Source organism: Corapipo altera, unplaced genomic scaffold (assembly GCF_003945725.1).
Source record: "Corapipo altera isolate COAL_440 unplaced genomic scaffold, ASM394572v1 57, whole genome shotgun sequence".
Classification (NCBI taxonomy): Eukaryota; Metazoa; Chordata; class Aves; order Passeriformes; family Pipridae; genus Corapipo; species Corapipo altera.
Window position 1 is genome coordinate 2,717,831 of NW_020884905.1, and position 26,074 is coordinate 2,743,904.

At 38.8% G+C, this 26,074-nt stretch overlaps 2 protein-coding genes across 2 annotated transcripts in view; one reads left to right on the forward strand and one right to left on the reverse strand.

The window, feature by feature from the left end:
- TMEM56 (transmembrane protein 56) overlaps window positions 1–4,420 on the reverse strand; it is a 34,772-nt gene extending 30,352 nt beyond the window's left edge. Inside the window, exon 1 of the mRNA XM_027651810.1 lies at window positions 4,138–4,420. The gene's annotated coding sequence lies outside the window, so the exon portion shown is untranslated. The remainder of the gene's footprint in view (window positions 1–4,137) is intronic.
- ALG14 (ALG14, UDP-N-acetylglucosaminyltransferase subunit) lies at window positions 4,414–25,593 on the forward strand. The gene is made up of 4 exons (XM_027651804.1): window positions 4,414–4,793; window positions 6,722–6,873; window positions 11,228–11,350; window positions 24,784–25,593. Exons 1-4 carry the CDS (start codon window positions 4,433–4,435, stop codon window positions 25,012–25,014), a joined length of 867 nt encoding a protein of 288 aa, XP_027507605.1. The 5' UTR covers window positions 4,414–4,432; the 3' UTR covers window positions 25,015–25,593.
- Window positions 25,594–26,074: the final 481 nt, after the last annotated feature.

Genomic DNA, 26,074 nt, shown 5'->3' on the forward strand with positions numbered 1-26,074 from the left:
CTGGTTTTCAATCTGAGAGGAGGAGCTGTGCACAGAAACAAGCTGATAGATGAGACCAGGCTATCTCCCTGCAAAAGCAATGGTCAGTTTTCTGACGGCAGGAATCCAGGAAAGGCTAAACAAATGTCCATTTCTCCTCATCCTCCTTACAAATGCTTATGTGGAAAGCTCAGGAAAACCGCAGTCAAAAAGCATCAGTGAATATGTAGATGACTTCTACATTCTAACCTCTGAGTACCCTGCAAGTTTCATTTAACACTACAGATCTGAAGATATATTTCCAGGAGATTAATATTAGACTTCAAGTCTATTTTTAGGAATATTTTTAAAAAAGGCCTTATTTTTACAGGCTGAGTGGCCTGAGGCACCCAAAGGACCTCTACGACACTCAGTATTTTTAAGTAAAACAGCAGTCTCTTTCTCCTGGCCTTTTGAATAGACAGAAGAGCATTATTTTATATTATGTTACAGGAACTGCTCCCTGAACATGCTACCCAGTAATTACAACAAGTTGCATTATGTAATTTTGGTTCTGTCTACTGCTAAAATTCTTGCTTCATAAAAGCACACTCAGAATGCACCCAAACTGTTACCAAACCTTGTGTCATCAAAGCCACACTCACCAGCCCTCCAGACATGCTCTCAGATGTAGCAGGTTAAAGAAACATCTGCTAGCACCGTGGCTCATGCCTATTAGAGAAAACATTTTCCCTAAGAATTGGTACTTTGATTCTAAATTCGTACATGGTATTTAGACCCAAACAAATTTTTAAAAACAACCTCCTCCCCCACTTCCAAAGACTATATGCAGAAAACAACATTGCCAACAAGAGGGAAATGTTTAAATAGTAGGAGGGAAGGATACCTTATGTATTGAATTATTGTAAACTCACAACCACTTTGCTGTCTGTCACTGAAAATTAAAGTGTAAAAAACAGCATATGTGACTGGGGAAAAAAAAAAATTTTTTTAGGATTTTTAGTATGGAGTAAGCCTCATGATTTGGAGAATTTGGTTCCACTTTTTTGACTATTTAGCAAAAGCACTGGTTTAAGTGTTTGCAAGTGCTGTATCTTTGTGTCTAAACAAGACATAATTTACAATTTATATACAAGTGCCATTATACCAAGAAGCACAGCACTAACTCCAACATTAACATAAATATTACAGCTGTTATTGATTACAAATACAAATCAGGACTTCTAAGATTACATTCGTATAATTCTGATGACTCATATGAAAGTGAAACTGCATTGGGCCCAAAGTAATTGAAAGTACCTGCTGCTAAAAGGGACAAATTTTGCCAGACTGGCTCTGATAACATCCTAATTCTGCCTTCAAGTGAGATCAGCCAGTAGCTTATATATTTATCAGCTGCCCGCTTCATCACGTCACCCAGCTAATTCCAAATGGTCTAGTCCACTGATTTAATTAGAAATCCCTTTCCTTCCCAAACACAAAAGTTTTTACAACACTCTTTTAGAGTCTTCGAGATGCAGCTTGTACTTCTAATACTAAAAAGGGTAGCAGCAGGTTTTTCTTTGGAACATTGTCTCACAAGCAGTACATGGAAAAAATACTACACCTATTTTTTCCTATTTAAGAGCTTCAGAGTTGAACAACAGTGATCAAGTATTTAGAGTAAGCGTAGTTTATTTCTCCTTCAGTAAAGCAGTTCAAAGCTGACTTCATGCAACAGTAGCAGAGGTACCAGAGGCAGCCCCTGTAATTACTGCACTTGCATCACCTTCTGACAAATGACTTTTCAGACCAAGTGCACTGCTTCCTCCCAAACATGCAGGTCACACACTCACTTGTAGTACTGTTGATTTGCAGACTGGAGAGCAGGATCCAGCACTAGTCACTGCCTTCCTCACAGTAGTCCTGTACTTCACCTGCTTCACATTACTTAGCTAAACTTTGGGAGAGTCACTGCTTTTCACATTAACTTTCACATGGATGTCTGATGCTGAGATGAAGAATTCTCAAGGCACTTCATGGGTCAGGATCAATCACGGAGAACACAGCACAGCTGAAGGAGTAGGAGCAACTGCTTGATTCGTGACTGTTACATCTTCAGACTCAAGTCTCCCAGGTCCAAGAATATCATATCAAGTGAGAAGGGAGTTGCCAGGATGAAAAAACACAAATACACCTAAGTCCTACTGAGAAAAGGCATAATTAGCAGTGTTATGCTGCAAGTGGGATCTTCATGAGCTCTGCTCAATTTTCACCAAGGAAAAAAAAAAATCCACAAACCTTTATTCCAACTAGGTTGCAGATTCTTGCTTCAGTCTTTAGTTATTTTAACCTGTCTTACCAAACTCTGACTCTCCCCTCAAGCCTTGCAGTCTTCTCTGTTTACCACTTGAAAGCTAAATCACTTACTCTAGCAGTATTAACAATGAGTTAGATGACTTCAAGCACTTGTTGTAGGAGTTTATGAGGCAAACTCACTGATTAGCTTTTTAGACTCCTTGAATGTCAGCAACTTTGCTTTACATCCAAGAAATTCTCAGATCCTCAATTTTCTACTCCAAGGAACAGGTATTTCCCTGTATGTATCATTCTTATTTTTTCCTCTTGTTTTTAAATAACTTACCAAAAAAAAAAAAAAAAAAAAAACAAAAACCAATCAAACAAAAACTTCCAACTTTACTGGTTTTAGGTCAGTTTCTCATTAATTTCACCAAATAGCTTTACAGACGAATTTTGCATTGGAAGGAGAAGTATGTACATACAGAAGAAGTAACATGAAAAGGAGATAAGAAGTTGAAGGTTTTTATATCACTCCTTGCCACTGAGTTCCCAGAATTGTTTCTTGGAATAAAATGCCTAATAAAAAGCAGTTCTTTAACATTTATGGTAGGGAAAAAATAAGAGCAAAGGAAAGATCTTGAAAAATCTTGAAAAACCAACTTAAATAAAACAATTGCTAGCTACACCCAGTGTGGCAACCTGGGCTAAATTCTACATCAGTGACATTATTTTCACTGAAGAAAGTACAAGCAGGGAAAAGATCACCAGAGTCAAAATTAATACTTAAATTGTCTATAGAACTTACTGGCTTATTTTAACATAGTAGTTTATGTCCTGAAAGGGACTGTAGTACTTTCTTCCTCTTCTGTCATTGAGAGACATCCATCTCTGTTGTCCCTACTTATTAGTTTTATGTAGCTAATTAAGTGGAAATCAAAATGAATTTTTGAAATTCATGCATCATCAACAGAACTATTAATTAAAACCTTGTTGCTTCCAAATGTCAACAACGATTAGGCAGTGAAATATTGTTTGTGAGGTTACTCATTTGGGTGGAAGACAAGCTTACCATGGTAATATTGTTTTTAATAGTCTCTGCTTAAAACAACTGCAAAATTATATGTTACACTGATGTAAAGAAAAAAAAAACATCATCTGTAGAACTACAAGGCGTGAATCAGAAAGATTCATTTCAGATCCTAAGATGACAAAGGATAGCTAGAACATGTATAATTTAATTGTATGTTAACAATAACCACTGGAACCCACAACTGGCACATTTTTGTTAAAAATGAGAAACAATCAGCTTCCAAGGCCAGAAGGGATACAAAAAGTCCAATTTGTTTAGAACGAACAAGAGGGGAAAAAACAGCCATCGAAACCATGGCAGGCAGATGCAGAATTGCAATGTGTTTGATCTATTGTGTTTGTGCATTTGAGGTACAAGTGCACAGCTGTCACGCTTCATATGTGTGATAAATCAGCCTATAAAGCACTGGTGTCAAACCGCTCCATAAAGTTCCAGAGTTCATTACTCCTGATTCATCAGCCAAAAGGATGGCCTTGCTCCCTGGCAATAATTTAAGAACAGTGATGAACAAACTCTTTCCTAATCATAAAATGCAATATCTTACTCTTTCTAGCAAACAGATATCTCATCTGAGATTAGTCCTGTGGCTGAATCACCACTATCACCCAACAAAGAGCGGATGCTGACAGGGACAAAAAGAGTGCTGATCTGTTGCTCCACGCTTCTTACTGAAATAAAAAGCTAAAGTATTGGAATGATGAAAACAAGAGTCACGACAGGCACTGAAGTGTTAATATCCTTCATTTTATACATTATAGAAAATTACAACTGCATGCAAGCGTACGTACCTGGGTCGGTGTTATGCCTGCTCATGCTGGTAAATCGATGCAGGAATCTGTACGTGCCAGAGGAGCCACATGACAGACACATGCTGCAGCACGCACGTCTCGGTTTACAGGTGAATTAGGGCAGTTCGACCTCCTCTAGCAGACCGCAGCCCTTGCAGGGCCCTGGGAGCGGCAGCTCTTGCTCACACTCGCGGTCGCTCTCCCGCACGCAGGAGTTCGGAGCTCCGGGACCGCGCTCGCAGGAGCGCGGAGCACACCCGGCGCACGGCAGGAGCTCAGACCGGCACACAGGTTCATGCTGTATTTTTCAGGCACACGGTGGACAGAGACCCCGCACAGTCGGGGAACACAGACCCCGCATAAGGGAGCCCCTCATACTTTATTGCCGCCCTCAGCCCCGCACCGCTCCCGGCACCCCCACCGCGTTCACCGCGCGAGGAGGTTTGAACCGCGCCGGCCGCCGTACGGGGGAGGTGCCACCGCCATTTCCGCGCGGAGCGGCCCCGGCCGCGCCATGGAGCTCCTGCAGCCGGCCGCCCTCCTCCTCCTCCTCCTCCTCCTCCTCCCCTTACTGCTCGTCCCGCTGGCGCTCGTGGCCAGGAGGCGCAGCGGCCGGCGGACACCTCCGCTCAGCCTCCTGGTGGTGGCTGGCTCCGGTGAGTGGGCGTTGCCGCCAGCGGGCGTGGATGGCGCCGTAGAGCGGCCACGCAGTACTCCTGGAACTGCGAGTCCCGGCATGCAGCGCGGTGCGGCGCCCGCCTGTAGGCGCCGGTGCATGCCGGGAGCTGTAGTCGCGATGCCATGGTCCCTCCACGGCAGCTCTCGCAGCCCACCCTGGCCGGGCCGGGCCCCCTCCGCGCTGCCGCCTGTCTTTGGGTTTTTTAGTGCTCGATTTGAGAAATTGTTAGGCTACGTCTTCATGTGGGGCGTTTTCCTCCGTGTTTCGGAACCTTTCCCTCCGGCAGCACGTGCATTTCTCCAGTCACTCCCGAGTGTATCGATAAACTGATGCAGGACTGACCTGTGCAGCTGCTTAGTCTGCTGACGAAAAATTATTGATGGTAGTGCAGGGCATGGCTTTCCAACGATCGGCACACCCCTGACATACGTGGCGTTTTGTAATTCATCCAAACCACGTTCCTGTGATTTACTCACAAGAGCCTCGTGTGGGTCCGTCAGAGGCAGGACAGCTGTGCAAGTGTGTCACCCCATGCTAAGGGGGGCACACACATCTACGACTCCTTGTTACCTCCTCCCCAAAGTTGCAGGGCAATTAATTTGCCCCAAAAACCTAATTTGAAAAGTTGCAATTGACAAATCCAGGCCAGCTTGGATTTCATCACATCAGTATCCCTTTGGTTTCTGTGCACCAACTAATTGAGTTGGGGTCTAATTGGAGATGTCTCAGGATCTTCCTGCAATCTGAGTTTCACTGGCAGTTTTATAATTCTTCAAGTCATCTTTACTTCCACTAGGGCTGGTAATGTGCTTGTTTTCCTTCGGTCCTTTGGACTCTAGTTTGTCTGTATTAAAAGAATACTTCCCTATATATAAGCTTACCAGGTGAAATGATTCATGTCAGTTAATATTCATATAATGTTCAAGGCTATTTGAGACTTTAAGTAGGAGTCTCGTACTCTTATGTGAATGCTCAGATGATTGCATTAAAATTTGTGAAACCTTCAACAAACATTGCTCACAAGAAAATACCTCCAAACATATTTGAAAAATACAGCATGACATTGTGTGGAAAGGTGGCAAACTCTCATTTGTAAAAGGGCACACCTGCCTTGCTTGTCAATCATTCAGCAGTCATGAGTGCTTCACCTGTGGAACAGGTCTCTTAGGAGCCTGGTGACCCTGGTCAGCCGGAGGTAGTAGGAAAACAGTTTGCTGTTTTGGTCTGTAGCTGCCAGCAGAGTGAAAAGTAACACGTCCAGTAAATGCTTATGCACATAGCATAAGTGCAGTTTGATGTTAAGCTGATCCAGTCCAACAGATAAAAGGTGAGCCCGTTCCACTTCACCCGTGTACGCAGTCTTCTTTCTCTCCCTTTCCCTGTTGCAGTATCCCTGTAGCTGCAGTTCAGGAAGCTCAAGTGACAAAACCAAAAATTAACCCTGCCCCCTAAAAAGCACAATTAGTACTTCCTCTCCAGTTTGGTGCCAGTTTAGCTCCCTGAATCAAGTGACCTTGCAGTTAGCAGGTTGTGAACACCCGCTCAAGGGCAGTGGTCAGAGCGCCCCGCAGGAGCAGGACTGTTTGTTCTGTCGGCACCAGGCTGTTACACTGGAGCAGCTGCGAGTGAAACTGCTGCTGCTGCCCAGTTGATTTCGGTATTATGAGAGGGATAGTACAGTCCCTGCTGAAAAACATCCATCAATACAGCTTCAGTGCATTATCTCCACATTACTTAAACATTTAGTCTTAGTCATCCTCTGATTGAATCCTCTACTCTCAGAACTGCATCACTGAAAGCAGTAGTACTAACACATTTTAAAAGGAAAAGTGACCTATTCAGCTGAAAAAATGGGAAGTTACAAAATTTCCCATATACTAACTGCAGTTTGTTTTGTTTTTACAGGTGGGCACACAACAGAAATCCTGAGGTTACTTAGCTGTTTGTCAGAGTCCTACTCTCCTAGACATTATGTTTTTGCAGACTCAGATAAGATGAGTGAAGCTAAAATACGTTCTTTTGAACAAAAAAGGGCTGAAACATTCCCCAAATCCCAGGTAACTTGTTAAATGTATTCATGTAAGGTAAAATGATCTTAACATGACATTCTAATTCAAGGCAATTTGGAAGTGATTCTTTAAAAGGATATTTATACAAACAGCAGTGCTTTTGATTTTCTAGGTATTGATGATCACTTACACTAAAGTTCAGCTTAGGGTGACATTCTATAGATACTGGGGTTTATGTTTCTAAAAGTGAGCTAAATAACCACCATTGATTATTGGTGTACTAGAGGGACACTGAAAATGAAAAGTAAATCTACCTAAAAATAGGAAATGTTGTTCTTGCTACCAGTTTTCACAACCACCTTTCTTACTTTCTCTTAGAACAGTCTTTACCTCCTGTTTATATGTTAATCCATTTAAACTAATGAGGGAACATAATTGTAGTGAAAGTGACTGTACAAAAAAGGCTGTCTCTTGCTCAAGAAAAACATGTTGAAAATAAATCTCTTTTAATTTTGTAAATCAGCCAGCCATTGAAATGTTATTTGTAGCTATAAATATACTGGGTCAGAAATATAGTGAGGCAGATTCTTTTCTTTTTTAATTTGACGTTTCCCTCGATGACACAATGTATTTTTTTAAAAGAAATCATATATAAAAATGTTTTATGTCAGTAAACCTTAATTGAAATTGTATTGGTTTTGTGCTTTCTAGACTGTGTTTTGGTTGTATTTTAAAATAAAATATTAAATGTGTTTAAAAGACATGCAAGGCCTCTGAATGTCAGAGTTTTGTGGCTGATGATCTGAGCAAATGCTGAACTCCTAAAAATAATGAAAAAAATAATTAAAATATCTTGTTTATCTTTTTATCAAACATTTCCTTGCTTTGAGCTAGTTTGCTGTATGATTAACAGACAGCAGCATGACTGCTGACTTAAAGTGTGATCTGACATCCAGTGAAATTGGTAGAAAGATGGTATTTTTTTATTTAGAAATTAGAGTAAGTACAATGGAAGTGAGTGTTCTAACTATAAAATCATAAGTCCTTTTGAGCAAACAGTACAATACACAGTAAAATAATTATTTACATGGTGTCGATTTCATACGGTGCACTTGCATTGTCTTCAGCAGTGCTACTGGGACGAAAGGATGTAGAACTTGGTACCAATGATTTTTAGAATAAACCCTTTTACTGTAAAGGAACTGCTGCTAAGGTGAGCAACGGGCTCACTTGGCAATGACATTTTTAAGTTTGCTTACCCCACTTCCACTTTGGAAGTTGTTGTGCACTGAGGATGAAAGTTTAGTAAAGCAACCAGAGGTTCTTCCTGTTCTGAGAAATCTTGTTTGCTAAATAGCCATTCACACAGTCATATTCACTTACCTGAAAAATGTCCAACCCTAAATTATTGAATTTCTTAAAAATACATATTTTGAGTATTAAAAGATAATTTTCCATTAGTTCACTTGTTTTTGCTAAGCAACTTCGCTTTTATATCCCCTCCAACTACTAACAGATCATGTAGTTATATTTTCCTTTAACATTGAAAGCCAGAGGAATATTTTTGGCTGCATGTGAGTTTGATGTCTGGATAACAGATGCTCATTTTCCTTTGATCATTCTTTTTCCACTGAGCAAAAGTATTTAGAGAGAAAATGGAAGATAAATTTTGGAAAGTAAAGATCACATGCCTATAACATGTATTTGCTAACTTTCAGAGTATGCTTTCAGATACTGGCACATAGTATGTGTTTTCTTACTGGGGATGCTGGAGATCATCAAGCATTTAAAAATAATGTGCTTGTAGCTTCTTACAGCTTTGAATAGAAAAAGTCTGAATGCTTCCACACATGGTTATTCCCTTCCTCATCTTGTCAAGGAAGTAAATTTTTCCAGATATAAGGACCAGATGGAAGACAAATTAGAGAAATGACCTAACAGAAAATCAGTGATGTAAGAGAAAATTACGATGTAAAAAAACCCCACAAATACTTTTCTTTTTGATCTGTGGTCTAGCCCAGTTCTAACAGCTGCAGTATTCAGGGAGAAGGAAAAGAATCCAGAATGAGCATCTTACTTACAAGAAGAAAAATGCTGCACCTCAACCTACTAAGTCACTTGAAAAAAAGAAATCCAAAATGCCTCCTATGAAAGGTCTCTGGTCCTGCTATCACTCTGTTGCCCCCAGCCTGTAACCTCAACTGTTCCATGCGGATGCCCCCAGAGCTGTTACTTAGGGAACCTTCTATGCTCAGCATAGAGAACCTGCTTCAGTTGCTGTCAGCATACTCTAGCAGCAGAAAGACAACTTAGATTTGTTGGCTGAAGAACATGAATTCTTCCCAGGATCTTATATTCCCCTTTGTCATGTCTGAGATGAGCAACCAGATTAACTAACCTTTGCATAAACCTCTTCTGGCCATACATTTCCATTTTTTGTTTCACGAGAGAGACTATGCTAAGAAATCTTGTTTCTCAGCATGAAAAAGAGCTGTATAAACCCAGTTTCTGTGAAAGCATTGCAGTGTGTTCAGTTGACCATATTATAATAATTCACAGCAGTTGCAGTTTTCCACCAGCTTTTCCTTGCATGCTTGCATACACCAATATTAACTAGGTAAAGGATTAAAGTTTCCAGAATGCTTTTTGAAAAGAATAGATAAAATCAGCATGATCCTTACTTGAATTCTACAAGTAAATTTCTTCTTTGATACTGTTTGGGGTCCCTGCCAAGTTTTACTGTAATTACTTAGGGTTTTTAATGATGAAGAAAATCACATGCAGGGTTTTTTGTCAAATACTCTTTAAAACCGTTCTTACAGTGAAGGTTTATCTGAATAGTTCCACTGAAACCTAATCTGCCTAAAACTGTCTTATCATACACATATTTCTTCCAGGACTGAGTACTACGCAAGGGTCTAAACTCTCTTTACAGCATTTCTTTTTATCACCTGAACTCTTCCAAAGCTTTAAGAAACAGAGAGGCAGTGATAACCAGAAACTGTTGAATAGGGAGCAGGGGGCATGTTTATTTTTCCATATTCTGTTGTCAGAGTAATGCAGTCAGAGTTTCAACACCTGCAAATAAAACATAAGAAAAACAGTTTATAACATCTGTTAATGTCTCTTGGTATCACAGCTATTAAAGAAACATATCACAACAAAACAAGTTAATTTTGGCTAAGAAAATTAACAGTCTGTATTTATAAACATTGGGGTTTTTTTATTCTTTCCACCTTATATTTTAGAAAAGTTGCAGTTAGTGCTATTAAAGACTGATTTGTAGTTTGTGTTTACTGTACAGCCACTGTTAACATGATCTTTCCTGAGCACAAATCACCAGGACTAAGCTATAATAATTAGCAATGTGTATTTGAAGTAACTGGACAACTTTCAGTATTTATATTTAGTGTTTCTCACTCCCAGTGGAAGTTCTTCTGAAGTGGTAGTGATCTGCTGTCCCCGATAAAGTGAGATAAGGACCGCTGTCCACATGAGCAGTGTGTCAGTGTCACTGAGCAGTGCACTGCAGCCTTTATATTTGTCTTTCGTTTAAACAGACAAAAATTTCATTAGCATAAGGACTGCCTTCTGACATAGCACTAGTTCTTATGTGTAGTTTTTATGTGTAGCTCCTCTGCATCATGGTAAAAGCCACCTAAGAAGAGTGCATGCAGCCTAACTGCTGTTACCTGCTCACAGTGTTTTGAGACAAGAAGAAAACATCCTTGTTTTATTAATTTGATACCTTTTACACAGTAAATAATCTTTACTTTTTCCTAGGGAAAGAACAAAGAAAATTATTTCTTTATTTTTAATTTAATAAGATGTTCTTTTCTCTTTCTTTATGCAAATATTTTACATTTTGAATATGCATCTTGCATATCTCTTGAATACTCACTGAGTACTCATTTAAAGGATAGCGATATTTGCTTTTACATTTTTTAATAGCATGCGCCGGCCATTAACTGAGAAAAGCTGCTGCATTTTCTGCACTGTAAATGCACAAAGGGTTTAAGCAGGCGAGAGGCAGCAGAGTCCCCGTGCGCGGGTTGTGCGGTCGGACGGGCTGGCGGCGCGGTGCCCACGAGGTGCCGCACTCGGCTCACACACCGCGGGGCAGCTCCTCCGCCCGGCTGGCTGTGACGCTGGCAGTGTTTTAAAGTAACCTGAGCAGGGATTAGACAATAGGTATATAGTTCTAGTATTTGTGTTTACTTTATTACCAGGAGCGCTGAGCATCACACCACAGGCATCTATGCAAAGCTCTTATACCCGAATATTTCCAAAGTAGATTTAAAAAAAAAAAAAAAGATTGGCACAGACAGAAGTAGTAACACTATAGAAGTAACAAAAACATTCTTAGAAAAGTAACAGCTCCAATTATCGTGCTCTCTTCCAGTTCACCCTTCATCGCATTCCCAGAAGCCGCGAGGTTAGACAGTCTTGGATCTCCTCTGTGGTAACAACCCTATACTCCATACTCTACTCTCTTCCTTTGACCAACAAACTGAAACCAGATTTGGTAGGTAAATTTCAACTCGTTGAGAATCAGCATCAGAAAAGCATTTGGAATATCAACACATTGCAGACTCGGTCTCATATGCTCTAGATTTACAGTTCACAGGAAAAGTATTTTGTAATATTAAATTAAATGTAGCAGCAATACATCAAGAGAGAACAGGTTGTGCTGCTGGTGAATTAGAGCAACAAATACCAGTTTTCCCTCTCAAAGTTTGCAAGTAACATCAGTGTGTGTCATTTCCTTGTTAATGCTGGTAGAACTAGCAAAAACAAAGTTGCTATTCTTGATAATATCTCTTTAGGATTGCAACAGCACAAACTATGCTTGAAAGCCCGGTTATCCTGTTGGCTGGACTCGCTTCTAAAATGGTATGACCAGTCTGGCACAGACAGGTTCAGACCAGCACAAATATATACAGATTCAGTTCTTGTGCTTACATGGACTTTTGAGCTACAATGCATATTTATTTAGGTTTTGGCTGACTGACATTAATTGTCTCATCTAATGGCAAAAAACATCACTGCTGAATAGCAACTCCTTAGCACTTTGGTAACTTTTCAAGCTGTTCACAAAACTGCACTCTCATGCTAATTACAGCATTCATTTAAAAATATTCCACAGAGTTAAACAAGTCAGAAGCATTCAGGGCTGTCAAACTGTAGAACTAAAATGAAGATACCCAATCAATAAAATTTTGTGTTAGTGCAAAAGGTACACACTGGACTCTTAGTTTTAAGTCTTACAATTCTGTAAGAGAAAATTTGGTTACAGCTAGAAAATTTGGTTTTTTGCTAGACCTGAAAGACTCTGAAGGCATCAGTAATGTAAACTTGAATTTTTTTAAAAAGCATTTTTTTAGCAGAATTTCAAATTAATATTTTATGAGGTTTAAAATATTTTATGAAATGTGTAAAGACTAATGCAGTTACAAGGTATTTTTCATAATTTCATAGCAGCATCTGACACCTACAGAGGTTATTTGTAAGGAGACTTTTTTTAACTCCCACTGTGAACTGTATAGCTAATTCTAAAAAGGCTTTTGTATATTTGTGGTATTCTGAATGTTTAGAGAGGCTGCTGAGAATAATTTGATCTCATTGGCTTCAATAGTACTGGTCAGTTCCTCTCAGATCAAAAACTACTTGCTTGCTGGAATTTTCCAAGCAATTTACTGTGCAGAACAACAGAAGTAGCTTTTTTGCATTTATTGTTTTTCAAGCCTATTCTGAAAAGATAAAGTTGGGAGAGAGGAGAAAATGCCATATTCTTTTTACTGAGGTTTTAGTTGGGGCAGGGGAAATAGTCAAGTTTGTTTACATGAAGCAGACAGAGCAAATGTGAGTAATATTTAGTAATCATTTTGCTATACCACTGTGTTAATGTATATGTATCTTCTTACTTCTTGCAAAAGAAACTGACTGAAAAAATCTCACTATGTAGCTTGTAGGAAGCAGGAAGTTACTAATGTAATTCCATGTGCTCTCTGTTTACAAAAGGAATTTAAGGTGACAGTGAGGTTTACACATAAAATTATTAGAAATAGTTTTGGAGTTAATAAACTACGGTAAGCTATCAAAAGACTAGTGTTTTCAAAAAACACTTAACCTTGTAAAATTGAGGATACATTTTAGCAAGGCCTTTAAGCCCTTTGTAGTGTTCAAGGGAACCACTGACTCAAAATGATATCCAAAGAATCTTTATCCATGATTAGAGAAGGGCTGAAGGGGAGGTTGTCCCCAGTTACTTTTTCTCAGGTACAATTATCAACCACAATAGTAGCTGGCAGAAGCATCTCTGGCATTATGCCAAATCTTACAGCACTTGAAAGCTGCTTACATACTGCTACTTGTATGGATATCTTAGTTTCAGAATTCTGTAAAATACATAAACTCAGAGAGCTCCAAACACTTATCCAAGGAGAGTGATTCAGGGATTAAAATGCCTCACGTTGCCAGTGAAAAGACTGTGTGGTATGTCAAGCAACTGGTAGTGTTTAATTGCCTTTAGACAAAGAGGTTTACAGGGAATTGCAACCCACCCTACCCTTGGCAAAATGCAATGTTTAAAGAACTAGAAAGGCTGGGACAAATGCTTGAGTTCACAGTACTCATCTGTAACTTTTGGCATGGAAATCAAGACCTGAGTTTAGAAACAAGGACAGTATTCCATCATGCTGAGAGTTTCATATTTTTAAACACTAGAGCTTATGGGTACTGTACGTTTTCAGTCTAGACACTGGTTCTGTTTAACTGCAGGAGGGAAAGACAACTTTGAATTGCTTCTAAATCATTTGATCCTCAAATCCTTACATTTGCTTTTAGGCTTGTCAGAAATATGTGTATGTATGAAGGAATGACTAAAGTCTCCAGGCACCCAAAAGCCAGAGAAATGCAGAAGTGTTGCAGTTTTCAAGAAATGTAGGACAAGAGAAGTACTGCAAAGGGAACCTGAAACCATTAGGTGCATGAAGGCAAGGTTTGGAACAGATAAGCTTAGTTTGGCATAACTTGCATGTCTGCAGAATGAAAATAGCTGCAAAGGGGAAACAGCAAACCAAGCTACACAGGAGTTACTTGCTATGTGCTTATTTACATGAGCACTGTGTCCCTTTTTGTATCTCACACTGATCTTCTGGCAAAGCTTCTTGGTTTACTTTGCATGACAAAGCAGTTCCATCCAACCCTTCTTCAAGATAGTGAGTTCAGAAAGAACTGAACAACTTCCAGGAGACCTTTGCTGTCTTGCAGGACTTGACCCACACTTGAAATGGGCCCCCAGAGAGTTTAAGAAATGTAGAAGTTAGCTTAGTTGTTCAGTTTGAGATCATCTTCAGGAGGCCCATTTCTGAGTTATGAACATCTGCACTCTGCAAAGTCAAGTCCCTTTAGAGATATTAAACCAAGTAACAATTAAGATGTCAGAAGTGATGATCAGCTTGTGTTTCTATAGCCAAGAATTATAGAAATATAAGTGTCAGGGTGTTTTGCAAGCAAATGTATAGTGGGCAGTTTTTACAACATTGATCTGCCTTAGGTAGGCTTTCTATACAATGGCCTAAAATTCCAGGGAAGCAAGGCTTGTGCCAGCACACTCTGCCTACACCTACCTTCCCCCAGAAAAGCTTTTAAAACCATTCATCAGTTGCAGCCAGATTTAGCATGCAGTTGTAGCTCAAAGACTGCAAATTTCTACCATGAAAACAGGCAGCTGGTCAGAGAAGAGAGATTTATTGTCTTCATTGAGAGAAAGGCTAAGAAGATGCATAAAACCAGAACAAGATGTTATAAGATCTATTATCTATGAAAAGATGCAAATCCTTCTTAGTTACAGAAATTAGAAAAGCTGCACAAAGATTTTTTCCCCGAAGACAGAGAAAATTGCTGGATTAGTTGATGTACAAGAAGGAATAAATTTAAGTTATAAGATATGCTAAGTCAGTCAGTAGATACAAGTTCAAAGGAAACTGATCTTCAGTTCTCTTGCTGCTTACAGAACCATTGTTCTTGGGCTGGTTTGCCAGCCCTGCAACCAGGTTTTCAGGTGATCTAGCCCTTTGTCTGGGTCATGATTATTCTGGTCATTCTGGTATACCTGGAATTCAAACTGGAAACAAAGGATGTGCACCCACCACAGCAGAAAACTGCAAAATACTATATCCAGGCCTCTTTTTCAGCCATAGAGGGGTTATGTAATTGGACCAGTGATTTGTTGTCCTTTAATATAATTAAATTTCACCTAGAACTGTGCAGAAATGCTGTATAAAGCCTTATTCATTAGTAGATTGCACATCCTGGACCCTTAGGACCAGACTTTATTCCTTTTTTGGGGACACTTCTCAGCAGTTCCTACTGCTTAAGGGCCCTACAGAGTCTGAAATAAGCAGATGTTTTCGGATCGCTGCTATTTGGAAAAACCTGGGTTAAATCAGGCAAAGAAGGCGGTCCTCCCACATTAGGGCCTCCTTCCTGTGGGAAGCCTGTAGTAAGAAGTTTGCATTTGCACAGCAAAAACAAGCTCTGCTGTCTCCCTCCCCACCAGCTGTCAATTGAATAAGTTTCTCCTTGTTAAAACTTCTTTCTAGAAGCCTGAAACCTGCACAGCTCATCATGCATGTAGCCATCTACCTATTCTTTTATGACTGCACATCCCATCACACATGCCTGGTCCCCTGACGGCTTAAACTGACTACAGGCAGCTTCTAGTTACAGAAGTGTTCATACAATAAGCTAATTGAAAAGAGACCATTATTTCATTTAGCTAAGATTTTCCATCCTTTGTGCCCTGCCCAAAAGCTCACTTTAAGAAATTACTGTGACAAATAGCAAGTTATTGTCCCTATCATGGTTCTTATTGGAACTTTGTGGAAAGCTACAAAATCTGGGTGGTAGCATTTTTTCTCTTCATAACAAGTGAACTTTGTATAATACCATGTTAAGACTATCTGCTGCATTCTTTTACACACTTAATCTTTCACCACTAATTTATAATTCTTTTGGACCAGACTGACAGTGTGTTTGACCTACTGTTGTTATTCTAGGATCAAAAGAGTCAAAATAAGCAAGAGTAAGAATATTGGATTAAGACCTTCAGTGACACAAATTGCTTAGTCAAAAAAACTCAAAGTTAAGCTATTAATATTTGTGTTTAACTTCTCGGTGTTGATGAAAATTAGTTTTATTCACAGGTCCTCTGCCCTGTGTGCTGTGTACTGCTACACTGCACTCACAATGTAGAATTACCCTCTGCTGAGCACAGATAAACATCTAAAGCTATTCCAATTGGTTGGTTTAAAGCTGTAGCTCTGGTCTTTCTGTGACTGCTGATTAGACATGCCTATAGACACTACTTTTCAGAGGAAGGACAGAAGCGTTAGTAAAGATGAACTGAGTTCTTAGCTTAGATTTAAGCAGACTTTAGACGTAAAAGAGTCTTAACTCATCATGAACATCCTGGTCACATTTCCATGTATGTTATAAAGCGTAACAGTCTTGCTCAGTCTAACCACTGGTATGAGATACAGATTGCCAACACCTCTAGGGTTTGCATTGCAAAGATATTTCAGGCAGGAATTTGATGCGCATTCTTGCTATGCCAACTTCAGTGTTTAGGCAGTAGCCTGAGATATGTTTTATGTACATATAAAATGTCATGTTTAGCTAACCTAAAATACTGCTTTCAAGTTCTAGTTAAATGAATGCTTGACTAATGTAAGACACATTGAGATTTGCAATTAAAGGCTCATTTTAGGCCACTGTTACTAACATATATGAGTATATTTAACAGTCCTTGGATTTAATTTCTCCTTTTGAGTAGAAGCAGGCTACTAGAATAAGTAGTACTTTTTATATCAGCAGATATAAAAATTATTTGTAAATAGGCTCTAAAAGGTTGGATAGTATTTCTCATGGTGACCAAAACTGTAGTCAGGTTCAGATTCAGCCAAGGTGACATTGCTGAAAGACAGGTAGTACCTAGTATTTGTAGCTACAGATGTAGTTCAGTGACTACCATTTCATTTACTTGGCAAAGGCCTTTTACAGAATTGTTTTATGACCAACTTTTTCATCTACACAAAGTCAAATTTCCTTTACTTTATACAATTTTTGAGCAGCAATAAACCACAGACCCACTCCATAGTAATGTAGGTAGGGAGTTAGTTTATTCTCCACCCTGTATCTACTTTTTAACCAACCTTCTATCCATCTCCCCCAGTTTCTCAAAAGACTCACTGGTTGTTTTGTTGGTCCTACTGACAGTCTGGGTCTTAATATGATGTTTTAATAGCCAACACTAACATTCCCATAGACTTGAACATTACTACTGGTTTCACACCTGTCATTTATCATTTCTTTTAATTGATTTGTTTTATGTTTCTCATTTTACACTTGGCAACTAGGCTTGGAAGTATCCTAATGGAAACTACCACTCCAAAATCCTTTTAATCCAAATGACAGACCTGCCACCTGTCATACAGGGGCAGTTAAGCAGGGTGCCTAAGGTTGGGTTAATTAAAAAAAATTAATAAATTAAAGCCTGCATGTTTCTTTATGCATGCAAATCTAGATTCTCAACCTTTGCTCACTAAGCTATTGCCTAACTTCTGAGGCTCTTAATGACCCCAGTTATCTTTCCTCTTCATCAGTAAAGCCCTGGGCATACCCAGAAACAGACTTGAGCTGGTTTAAGTCTCTACAGTGTCATATAGCCACATACATAGCTGAGCTCCTGTGCTCTGCTGAAATCCAGAAACAAGGAGCTTCCCTCACTACTTTGTATGTGGATGCTGATGCAAATCACAGTAAGCTGGGCTTGTTCCCTTGTCTCTTGCCCTGAGGACAATGGGCTGGTAACTCTAGTCAGGCCACTAAGTGCCTAAAAGGCAGAAGTGACAATGCCTAGTGCTGTTACAATTAAATTCTGTTGTTACATCAAGTTCCTAGTGGTTTTGTGAAAGTTCTCCTTTTCTCCCATAGAAAAATCCACTAGGTAGGATTTTTGTCTCCCTCTCCCCAAACCTTTATAAAGTACGAGCTGCAAAAGAGAAGGAGTTACTGATGCTTCCCAATGTATTTCATTCCATGATGCAAGTAATACTCATTAAAAAAAAAAAAAAACACATTAGAAACCCAGCTGCATAGTGTGCTAATTTAAGTCCTTGCTCTTCCACTTCTCTCTTCCCCACTCTGGCATTCACCGATCTTATTTATCCTGCTTAGGTAATCTGCCTGTAGGACCACACATGTCTCTGCTTGTTTTGAAGAGCACCTCACTTACTGTGTAAATGTATGATAATAACAACAGCAACTGTACCAACAAATACAGAGGTGGACAAGGAAGGCTTTCATGTGATTGCTACAAGCTGCTGACCAGCCCGAACACAAGCTGTTGATGCAGAACATTATAACTATCTTTTTGCACCCCTGATGATTCAAGTGACTTAGACAGTAGAAGATAAAAGTGTACCTAGGTATAATTCAGTTCTACCTTAATTACCTGATTTCTACCTTAATTACCTGATTTCTACCTTAATTACCTGATTTAATCAGACTACACAGCTAGTTTTTGGGGGTTTTTTTGTCCTATCTTGCATTCTGCAGGTAAGTTCAAACAGAAAATAGGGCGTGAATTTTACCTAGTTTTATGTGCAGGTTGTGGAGGGAACTAGATAAGATCTTCACTCTTCAAAAAATAATAAACCAGTAGGTAGTTTAGTTCTATTGTTCAAACAGAACCTGAAATTCTTCTTTTCCCCCATCAATAGCAATAATAAGGAATTGTTGAAAAAGGTTCCTGCTTTTTTTTTTAAACCTTAAAAAATAACAATTCTAAGCTAGTTTCTCGCAAGGTTCAAAACTTGAATTTTCAGATATGCTAAATAGCAAGACTAGCAAAAGCTTTAACAAGAACACTCCCTCTCAACATGCTTCAGTATTTGGGGTAAGGAGAAATCCCTTTCTCTCAAATTCTCAGGTTTCTCTTGTTTTTCTGATTACTAAAGTTATCTTCTCTGAAAGAGCTATTTCTATAACTGCAGTATCTCTGTGTGGATGAGCAATATATCTCTTGAAACCTTTTAGGGTTACTAATTTATGAAAAAAGTAACAATTTTTCCTCTGTTTACCATCCAGGCTTTAGTTGCCATCAAAGTAACTACTGGAAATTGATTCTTAATGGATAGGGTCTGCTATATTTTAACATACTAAAAAAATCTATTCAAGAGAAAATAGCATGTACATTTTATCTTATTCTTAAGGTATGCTACTGAATCAAAACACATACTAATGAAAGCAATACTCTCCATACCTGGAGATCATTATTGAGAAGGATTTACAGGAATTTTGATGTGAGGAATAAGTTATTGTTTTCCAGGTGTTAAAACAGAAAATACTGATGTGAGAGAAAGCAAGTGCTGTGCCCTAAATCCCATGGTGAGTCCACAGCAGAGCTGTGAGTACAACCCATGCTTCTTGACTCTCCAGGCTTGCTTCTTGTTCATGAGCTCATAAGGGAAATATAGTTATAATTGAAATTTGAGATTTGTTTACTGATGCTTTTGTGAGCTTAATTTTACCTTTAGAGAATCTCCAACATTGAAAAAGCATGCCCCACAACTGCAGGGGTATAATGCTTGCCCTGGTGTTTCCCACAGATTTGAGGATTGTTAAGGATACACTGAGAAGTCAGGGAAGACTTTGCGAATTACGGGACAAGAAATGGGCACAGCTGAAACCAAGAAGCCAGATTACAGCAGCTTCTGTAGTGAAGGAAAAATTGTTCAGCTGGATACATCACCTTACAGGGCATTAGTGTGAAGTTTTTAAAATAGTAATATAGTACTAAAAAGAAGCTGATGAGCTCATGAGAATCTGTAATTTACGTAGCAGAATACAAATTGACTCATTGCAGATTCTTCTGGTGCCACAGAAACGGCCACCTCTCCCCATCAAAACAAGAAACACACAAACAAAAACATTCATTGTTCCTAAAACATAGGAATATCTAATGGGTTTTTTCCCTACATCATGCAGTTAACCCAGCTTGGGTCCACTTTGTGTCACTCAACTTACCTTTACCCTTTTTAGTAGTTCTCTGTCACCACCACCTCCTGTTCCCTTAGTCATATCTCCCGTTGTTTTGCACTGTAGAGTAGGCAGCATTACCAGAACTAAGGAGGCCTGAGCAATATCCTGAATATGCTCCAGGAGGTAGCTCCATGTCTGGTAAAGTAGTCTTCAGTTCACATGTGCACATCCTACCACAAGCCTCTTCAGCCCCATGAAGCTGGGCAGTTTTTCTGCTCTTGCCCAGGTAACAAAGGCCAATCTCTGCAGAAGTCATTAAGGAGAACAGCAGGTGTTGACAAGTTCTTATGCAAAACAAATCACACATGTTTTCCACTTTCTACTAAGTTTAGGGGGACTTATGTTGTCCTCCCTTTGATTGGTGTAATTTGGGAATATCAGTAGTACTTAAACACTTGCTCATTGAAGATATACAGCAAATGTATGTTTACATATTTATGAGAAAAACTGCAAGTTTTCTGCTTTAGTCATTTTTGCTTTAATCAGTGGCCTGACATTTAATCCCAGTGAAGCTGTGAGCTCTGCTTTCAGTGTTTTCGCTGGTAAATGTCACTCTACCACAGTGCTGCATTCACCAACTCTGAAGTAGCTTTTATCAGCAGTGGTGCCATGTGCCATTGTTCTCAGTGTGCCAGACTGCTGGCTTAGCTTATTTTCTTTCAACAGCTGTGGAAAATATCGGAAACATTCGATTTTTATATGAAAGTGATTAAAATGAAATTAGATTTATAGAGTAGCTAAAGATAAATTTTGTATTCTGATCCTTTACTTTTAAACCTCCATTAATATACAGCTTGGTTAGTTTATTGTACTGTTTAAACTCTGGTTAGATGGAATTGGTAGAGGTTTTTAGTATGTACAACTTAGTTTACAGACCTAGCTGTGACCCCAGGCAGCCAGTGAGCCAATTCAGCAGTGAGCTGGGCATTTCTTTGCATTAGAGGTGCATGTAAGTGGTGTAAAGAGACCTGGGACAATCCCTTACCACTTGTTGGTAACAAAGTCAGATAGCTCAGTGACCAAGAAAGTCTTTGGGCAGTTGCAGCTCAAAGGTGACACAAAAATTGTCTTTGGCCCCTTCTTTCCCCCTTTCTGCTGCCTCCTTAAGGGAGGCTGAACCAAATAAACCAGAGATTTTTGAGACATATCTCATGCAACACAAATATTCTACAGGCAGCCTTGTAGCTAAAGTAAATAGATATTGGGAAACACCCTGAAAAGCTGATTGACCTTGTAGAGGCCCTGGTCCCTTCTTGCCCAATAGGTACCTGTCTCTTCCCTACGTACTAATGATTGCCATTGGATTCACTGAGAGATACTTGTATTCTGCTGGAGAGGAAAAACAAAAGTTGGTCTTTTCAAGGTGTAAGACATCGATCATTCTCCAAAAGTTAGTTTTGAATAGTGTTTTGAAATGGTTCCTCTTCTTTATGATGTACATATTTATTTTCTCAGAAGTTTCCCCTGTATCCCTTGAAGAGTGTATGATGTTGGATTCCAGGCAGAAGGAACACTGGTCTCCCTTCCTGCTGACAGTGTGAGAGGGAGTAAGTAGGACTGGTCAGACCAGATTTTTGGAGGGGAATTGCCACTGCAATTGCAACTGCACCAGTTCTAGGTAGGACATGTCTCTAGACACGCACTGAAGGTTAACTGAAGGTTAATTTTTAGTGTTCAGAGAGATTGATTACTAGTTTTGATTTACAGATCATGACCCCCAATTCAGATAGGGACCTATCTGTCTGTGGGCTTTAGCCAGGTTTATATCAGAGTCTTTCAGGGGCCAATTCCTAAATCCAAGCATTTTGGAATAGCAACATCTATCATAAGAGTATTTTATGAGCATTTGGCATACATAAAGCCTATAAAGCCACGTCTGCTTTATCTTGTTTGAACTGGTATGTGTGGAAGAGGAAAGAGCAGAGGACATGAGTTATGATCATATCATGGTTTTTTAGAGATGCCAAGTCCATAATTTTCCTGATCCTTTTTCCTGCATGCAAGTGCTTTTCCATGAATCAAAGGGCATTTGAGAAGCACCCTACAAGTTAGTCAGTAGAAAGTATAAATTGAGTGCATTATATCAAAACCTGGATATAGGAGAGGTATTTTATTATGATTTTAATTTTGATTATTGCTTTTCTGTTTTGCACCTCAGCAAAATAAGAGCAGCTCAGTGTGGCCTTTAGAGCTACATAGAGGTTTGCAAATAGACCCGTTTACCGTTATTTCATTACATGATCTTTTGTGAGTACACTTAGTTTGGAATTCATTGTGGCATTTACCTTTGTGTGTGCATTTAGACACAAGAATACCAAATACCAAAAGGACTGGAGCTGCTAGCCAAGTTTAATAAGGGGGAAAGTAGGATGAAGTGTATGGCACAGTGCTTGAAAAAGATCATGATTGTAATAATTCAGCTTTTTGTAAAACCTGTTCTACAATTATCACCTTATGGGCTGAGAAGAATGTTAGGATGTCTACCTGACCTAAATCATATCCACAATTGGTATTTTTTTTTATGTCAGACTGTAGAAAGTCAGAGACCAATGTGAAACTCCTTGTTTAGACAACTGTATTGAGTTCTTTAGCCTCTCAGGAGGCTAAAAGAGTGCAGAACCTTTCCAAAAGGAGGATAGGTGGAAGGGCACCTGAGAATAGGTAGGGATGCAGAGGGAGATGAATCACAAAGAAAAGCAGGGAAGAGAAGATGGATGGGAGAAATCTCAGAGGCTTGGGTAGAGTACAGAAAAACATGGAAATTGATGACACTGAGGAAAGAACAGGGGAGAGAACAGTAATACAATAGAGAAAGAGCTTGGGGAGCAATGAATATGAGGCAATATGTGTACTCCAGGTAGCTCTATTAAAGGAAAGTGTTCAGCAGTGGTGCCCATTTTTACCGGTTCACTTAAAGCTGAATTTTGAATATGAAATCAGTAGTTAGACTGTATATTCAACTCACAAAAATAAGTAGTAAATAATTTATTGGGACAGTTTTGGTGCTTCTTATGCACTTGTCTGAAATAGTCCAGCTCTGGCAGACAAAGGAGAACAGTCCACATTGTTTCCTATTCCTTTATTTACAGTACAGTAACAGATGTTATTAAAAATAGAAATACCTAAACATGCCTTAATTTTTTACATATCAGTAGCCAGGTACCAGTATCACAATCAACATCCATGCAAATTAATCCAACTTGTCAAGAAATAGGGCAAAATGCATGGTTTAGTTCACAGGTATGGAAAAGTTTCTAGGGAATGCTAAAAGGCAGCGTGTGTGGTTGGTTTATGCCCTTCCTCACCAAGCCAGATGTATAAAATACAGCTTCTTCATTCTCAGCAGATTGTAGAGTTTAAAGTCCCATGGATTTTCTTGAAGTCAGGCTCAGCAGGAGGTTTGAAACCACAGTATATTCCTCTAGTTTCAAAATAGTATGCAAAGTTGATGTGTTCAGCTGCTTTGCTTCTTAGCTATATAATTGCTATTATAAAATCAGTGCACCGCTTCACGTTCCAAATACAAGAATGTGTGGACCTTGATACCCTAAAATTCCAAGATTAAAAATGTGTGCAGCATGTTGCTTGTAAGGGACTTTGAGAAAACATCAGCAAGTCTTGCATGAACAAATAGTTCAATTAAGATCAACAATAAAATCTTGCAAATAGTATTACATTCTGTTGATTCTGATAAGAAACCAACAGCAGTATGGCCATCACATCCCCAAGCTAGATTTCTGGGGCTATGATAAAGACACAGTATAGGTGAGAGAGTTTAGAACTCAGTAGCACCAAAGCTCTTACCCCTTTTAACTGAGGCAAGATGTTGCCAGCCAGTTTATCAGTGGGATCTTGCCCCGAAGCTGGGAAGGAAACATTCTGAGATGATTGCTACAGCCCTGAAAGAGAAACTCAGATTTTTTTTTTCCCCAACAGTATAATATCTTTCACAGGCTGGTGAACTTGGAACAAAAAAAAAAAAAAAAGTGAGTTTATAGGATATAGAGCCATGATTTTATAAAAGAACTCTTTATTTCCATGTAACCCCAGCTGTGCAGAAAAGTGCTGATTACATGGTAGTATTTAAGTTTAGTAAGAAATTCCTCGCCTGAAATCCATTTTGATACCAAGTAGAGTGCCTAATGTACCATGGTTTAAACCTTTTACTTTTAAGCAATCTGGTTTTCAGTTGAATAATGTCTAAAATTAAAAGAATACTTCCTTTTACTGTTAACATTTATAAGTGAATTTGAGATCCTCTGCTACAAGGATGTGACATGCTTTTACCAAAACACCTTCCTTCTGTATGCTTGTAACTATCTACTAATGTTTATTAAAAATAAAAAATAAAACCCAGTCATACTTACCAGCTAATAGAGTCTCGTGACGGTCCTAATTCATCAGCACATTTTTCGTGAACTCTTAAGTGTTTTGCTGATTTAAGCCAGAGTTCAAGAGGTTTATAACTGGATCTCAGGTTTAATAATCCTAATTAAACTTCTTTCAACTTATTAGGTGCATAGATTTCATGACTGATACAATACAAAGCTGTGACTGAGACTGGAAACTGTTTAAGTTATATACCCAAGGAATTCTAAACTTTTCCTTCATAGAAATGAACTGTGCCGTATTGAAGCTCCATGACATGTAAATAAATATTTTTTGACAGCTACTTTGAAATAATACCCCCCCCATTTTTTCATATTCACTTGCTTGTTCTGTTTTTTTCCAATATATTTGGAAATATATTTTCTGTGTAAACGTAACATTGAATGAATATACACATTTTTAATTCTTTACTGTATGGAAAAACTCATGGTTTACTTTTGTAATATGTTTCATCTCTTTTAGATATTATGCAATGGACCAGGAACATGTGTTCCTGTCTGTATATCTGCTCTTCTTCTTGGCCTTCTAGGAATAAAGAGATCAATCATTGTATATGTAGAGAGCATCTGCCGCGTGGAGACTTTATCCCTGTCTGGAAAGATTCTTTACTACTTTTCAGATTATTTCATCGTTCAGTGGCCTGATCTAAAGGAAAAATATCCCAAGTCAGTATATCTTGGTCGAATCGTGTAACAAAAGAAGACAAGCTTTACCTAAAATAAACTCTGCAAGCTCCTCACTGAAGAACTGCATTCCTGTAGCAATTTATTTTCAAGAATTCCTGTTAAGAAATGAGGCTGGTACTGGAAAATGAGGCAATAATAAAGATATATCTACATTTAGGTAAAATTTTTGTGTAGTTGTGTTTATTGCTGTCATTTAGGTCTGTTTACCAATACTCCATAATGGCTTTTAAGTCAATGCTGTCTCTGTTTTCATCTAGTTTTCCTGCTATATGAATGGTAATTTTTGTCTACAAATAAATATGGGAATTTGTATGAATGTAACATTTCCTTTAAGGAAACTTTGTCTTTTCTAAATTGTAAGCAACAAAGTCTTTTTCTAGCACAACAGACTTTATTTCCTGTATGCTAGCAGTGAAGTCCCTTGTGAATCCTTAGAGTATAAAGGAAACAGTTATATTAAGTTGGCTTCATGACAGTTTGTACTCTACAGTCTTCCAAAACCCCCAAAGCATTAAACCACTATCATTTTTCCTCTGGTCTTGTCAAAGCTGCCCTTATAATCTGTTGTGCACCTTTTGAAAATTGTTGCTCAGTTCTTAAGATAAATAAAAAGGTGACAAGTGTCATGCTACAGGCACAATACTTACCAATTTAAGAGGTACTTTCTTCAAAGCTCACGTGGAAAAAGCCTTACCAAGTCTACATCAAACAGAGCAAACTGTCAATTGGGAAAACAACAGGTTCAAGCCCTAAAATATAGAAAAAAATGTTAGTATCAGTAAAAAGGGAAGGAACAGAGTTTCCCTCTCTTTTCCTGATACAGTGAATCTGACTTTCAATATATCCTGTTTTCTTAATTTAAGCACCTTACTTTCAACAATACAACATGCTCTTAAGACTGCCATGGAAAATGATATTCTATACATTGGAACAACTTTTAAAAGGTATTTTGCTGGAGCTAAGTATGTGAAAGCATACTCTAGCATTTCACATTCATCTGGTGAAATGTAATTCTACACACTATCCCACCTATAAAGCAATATAAACACATCTGTCATCTGCACACA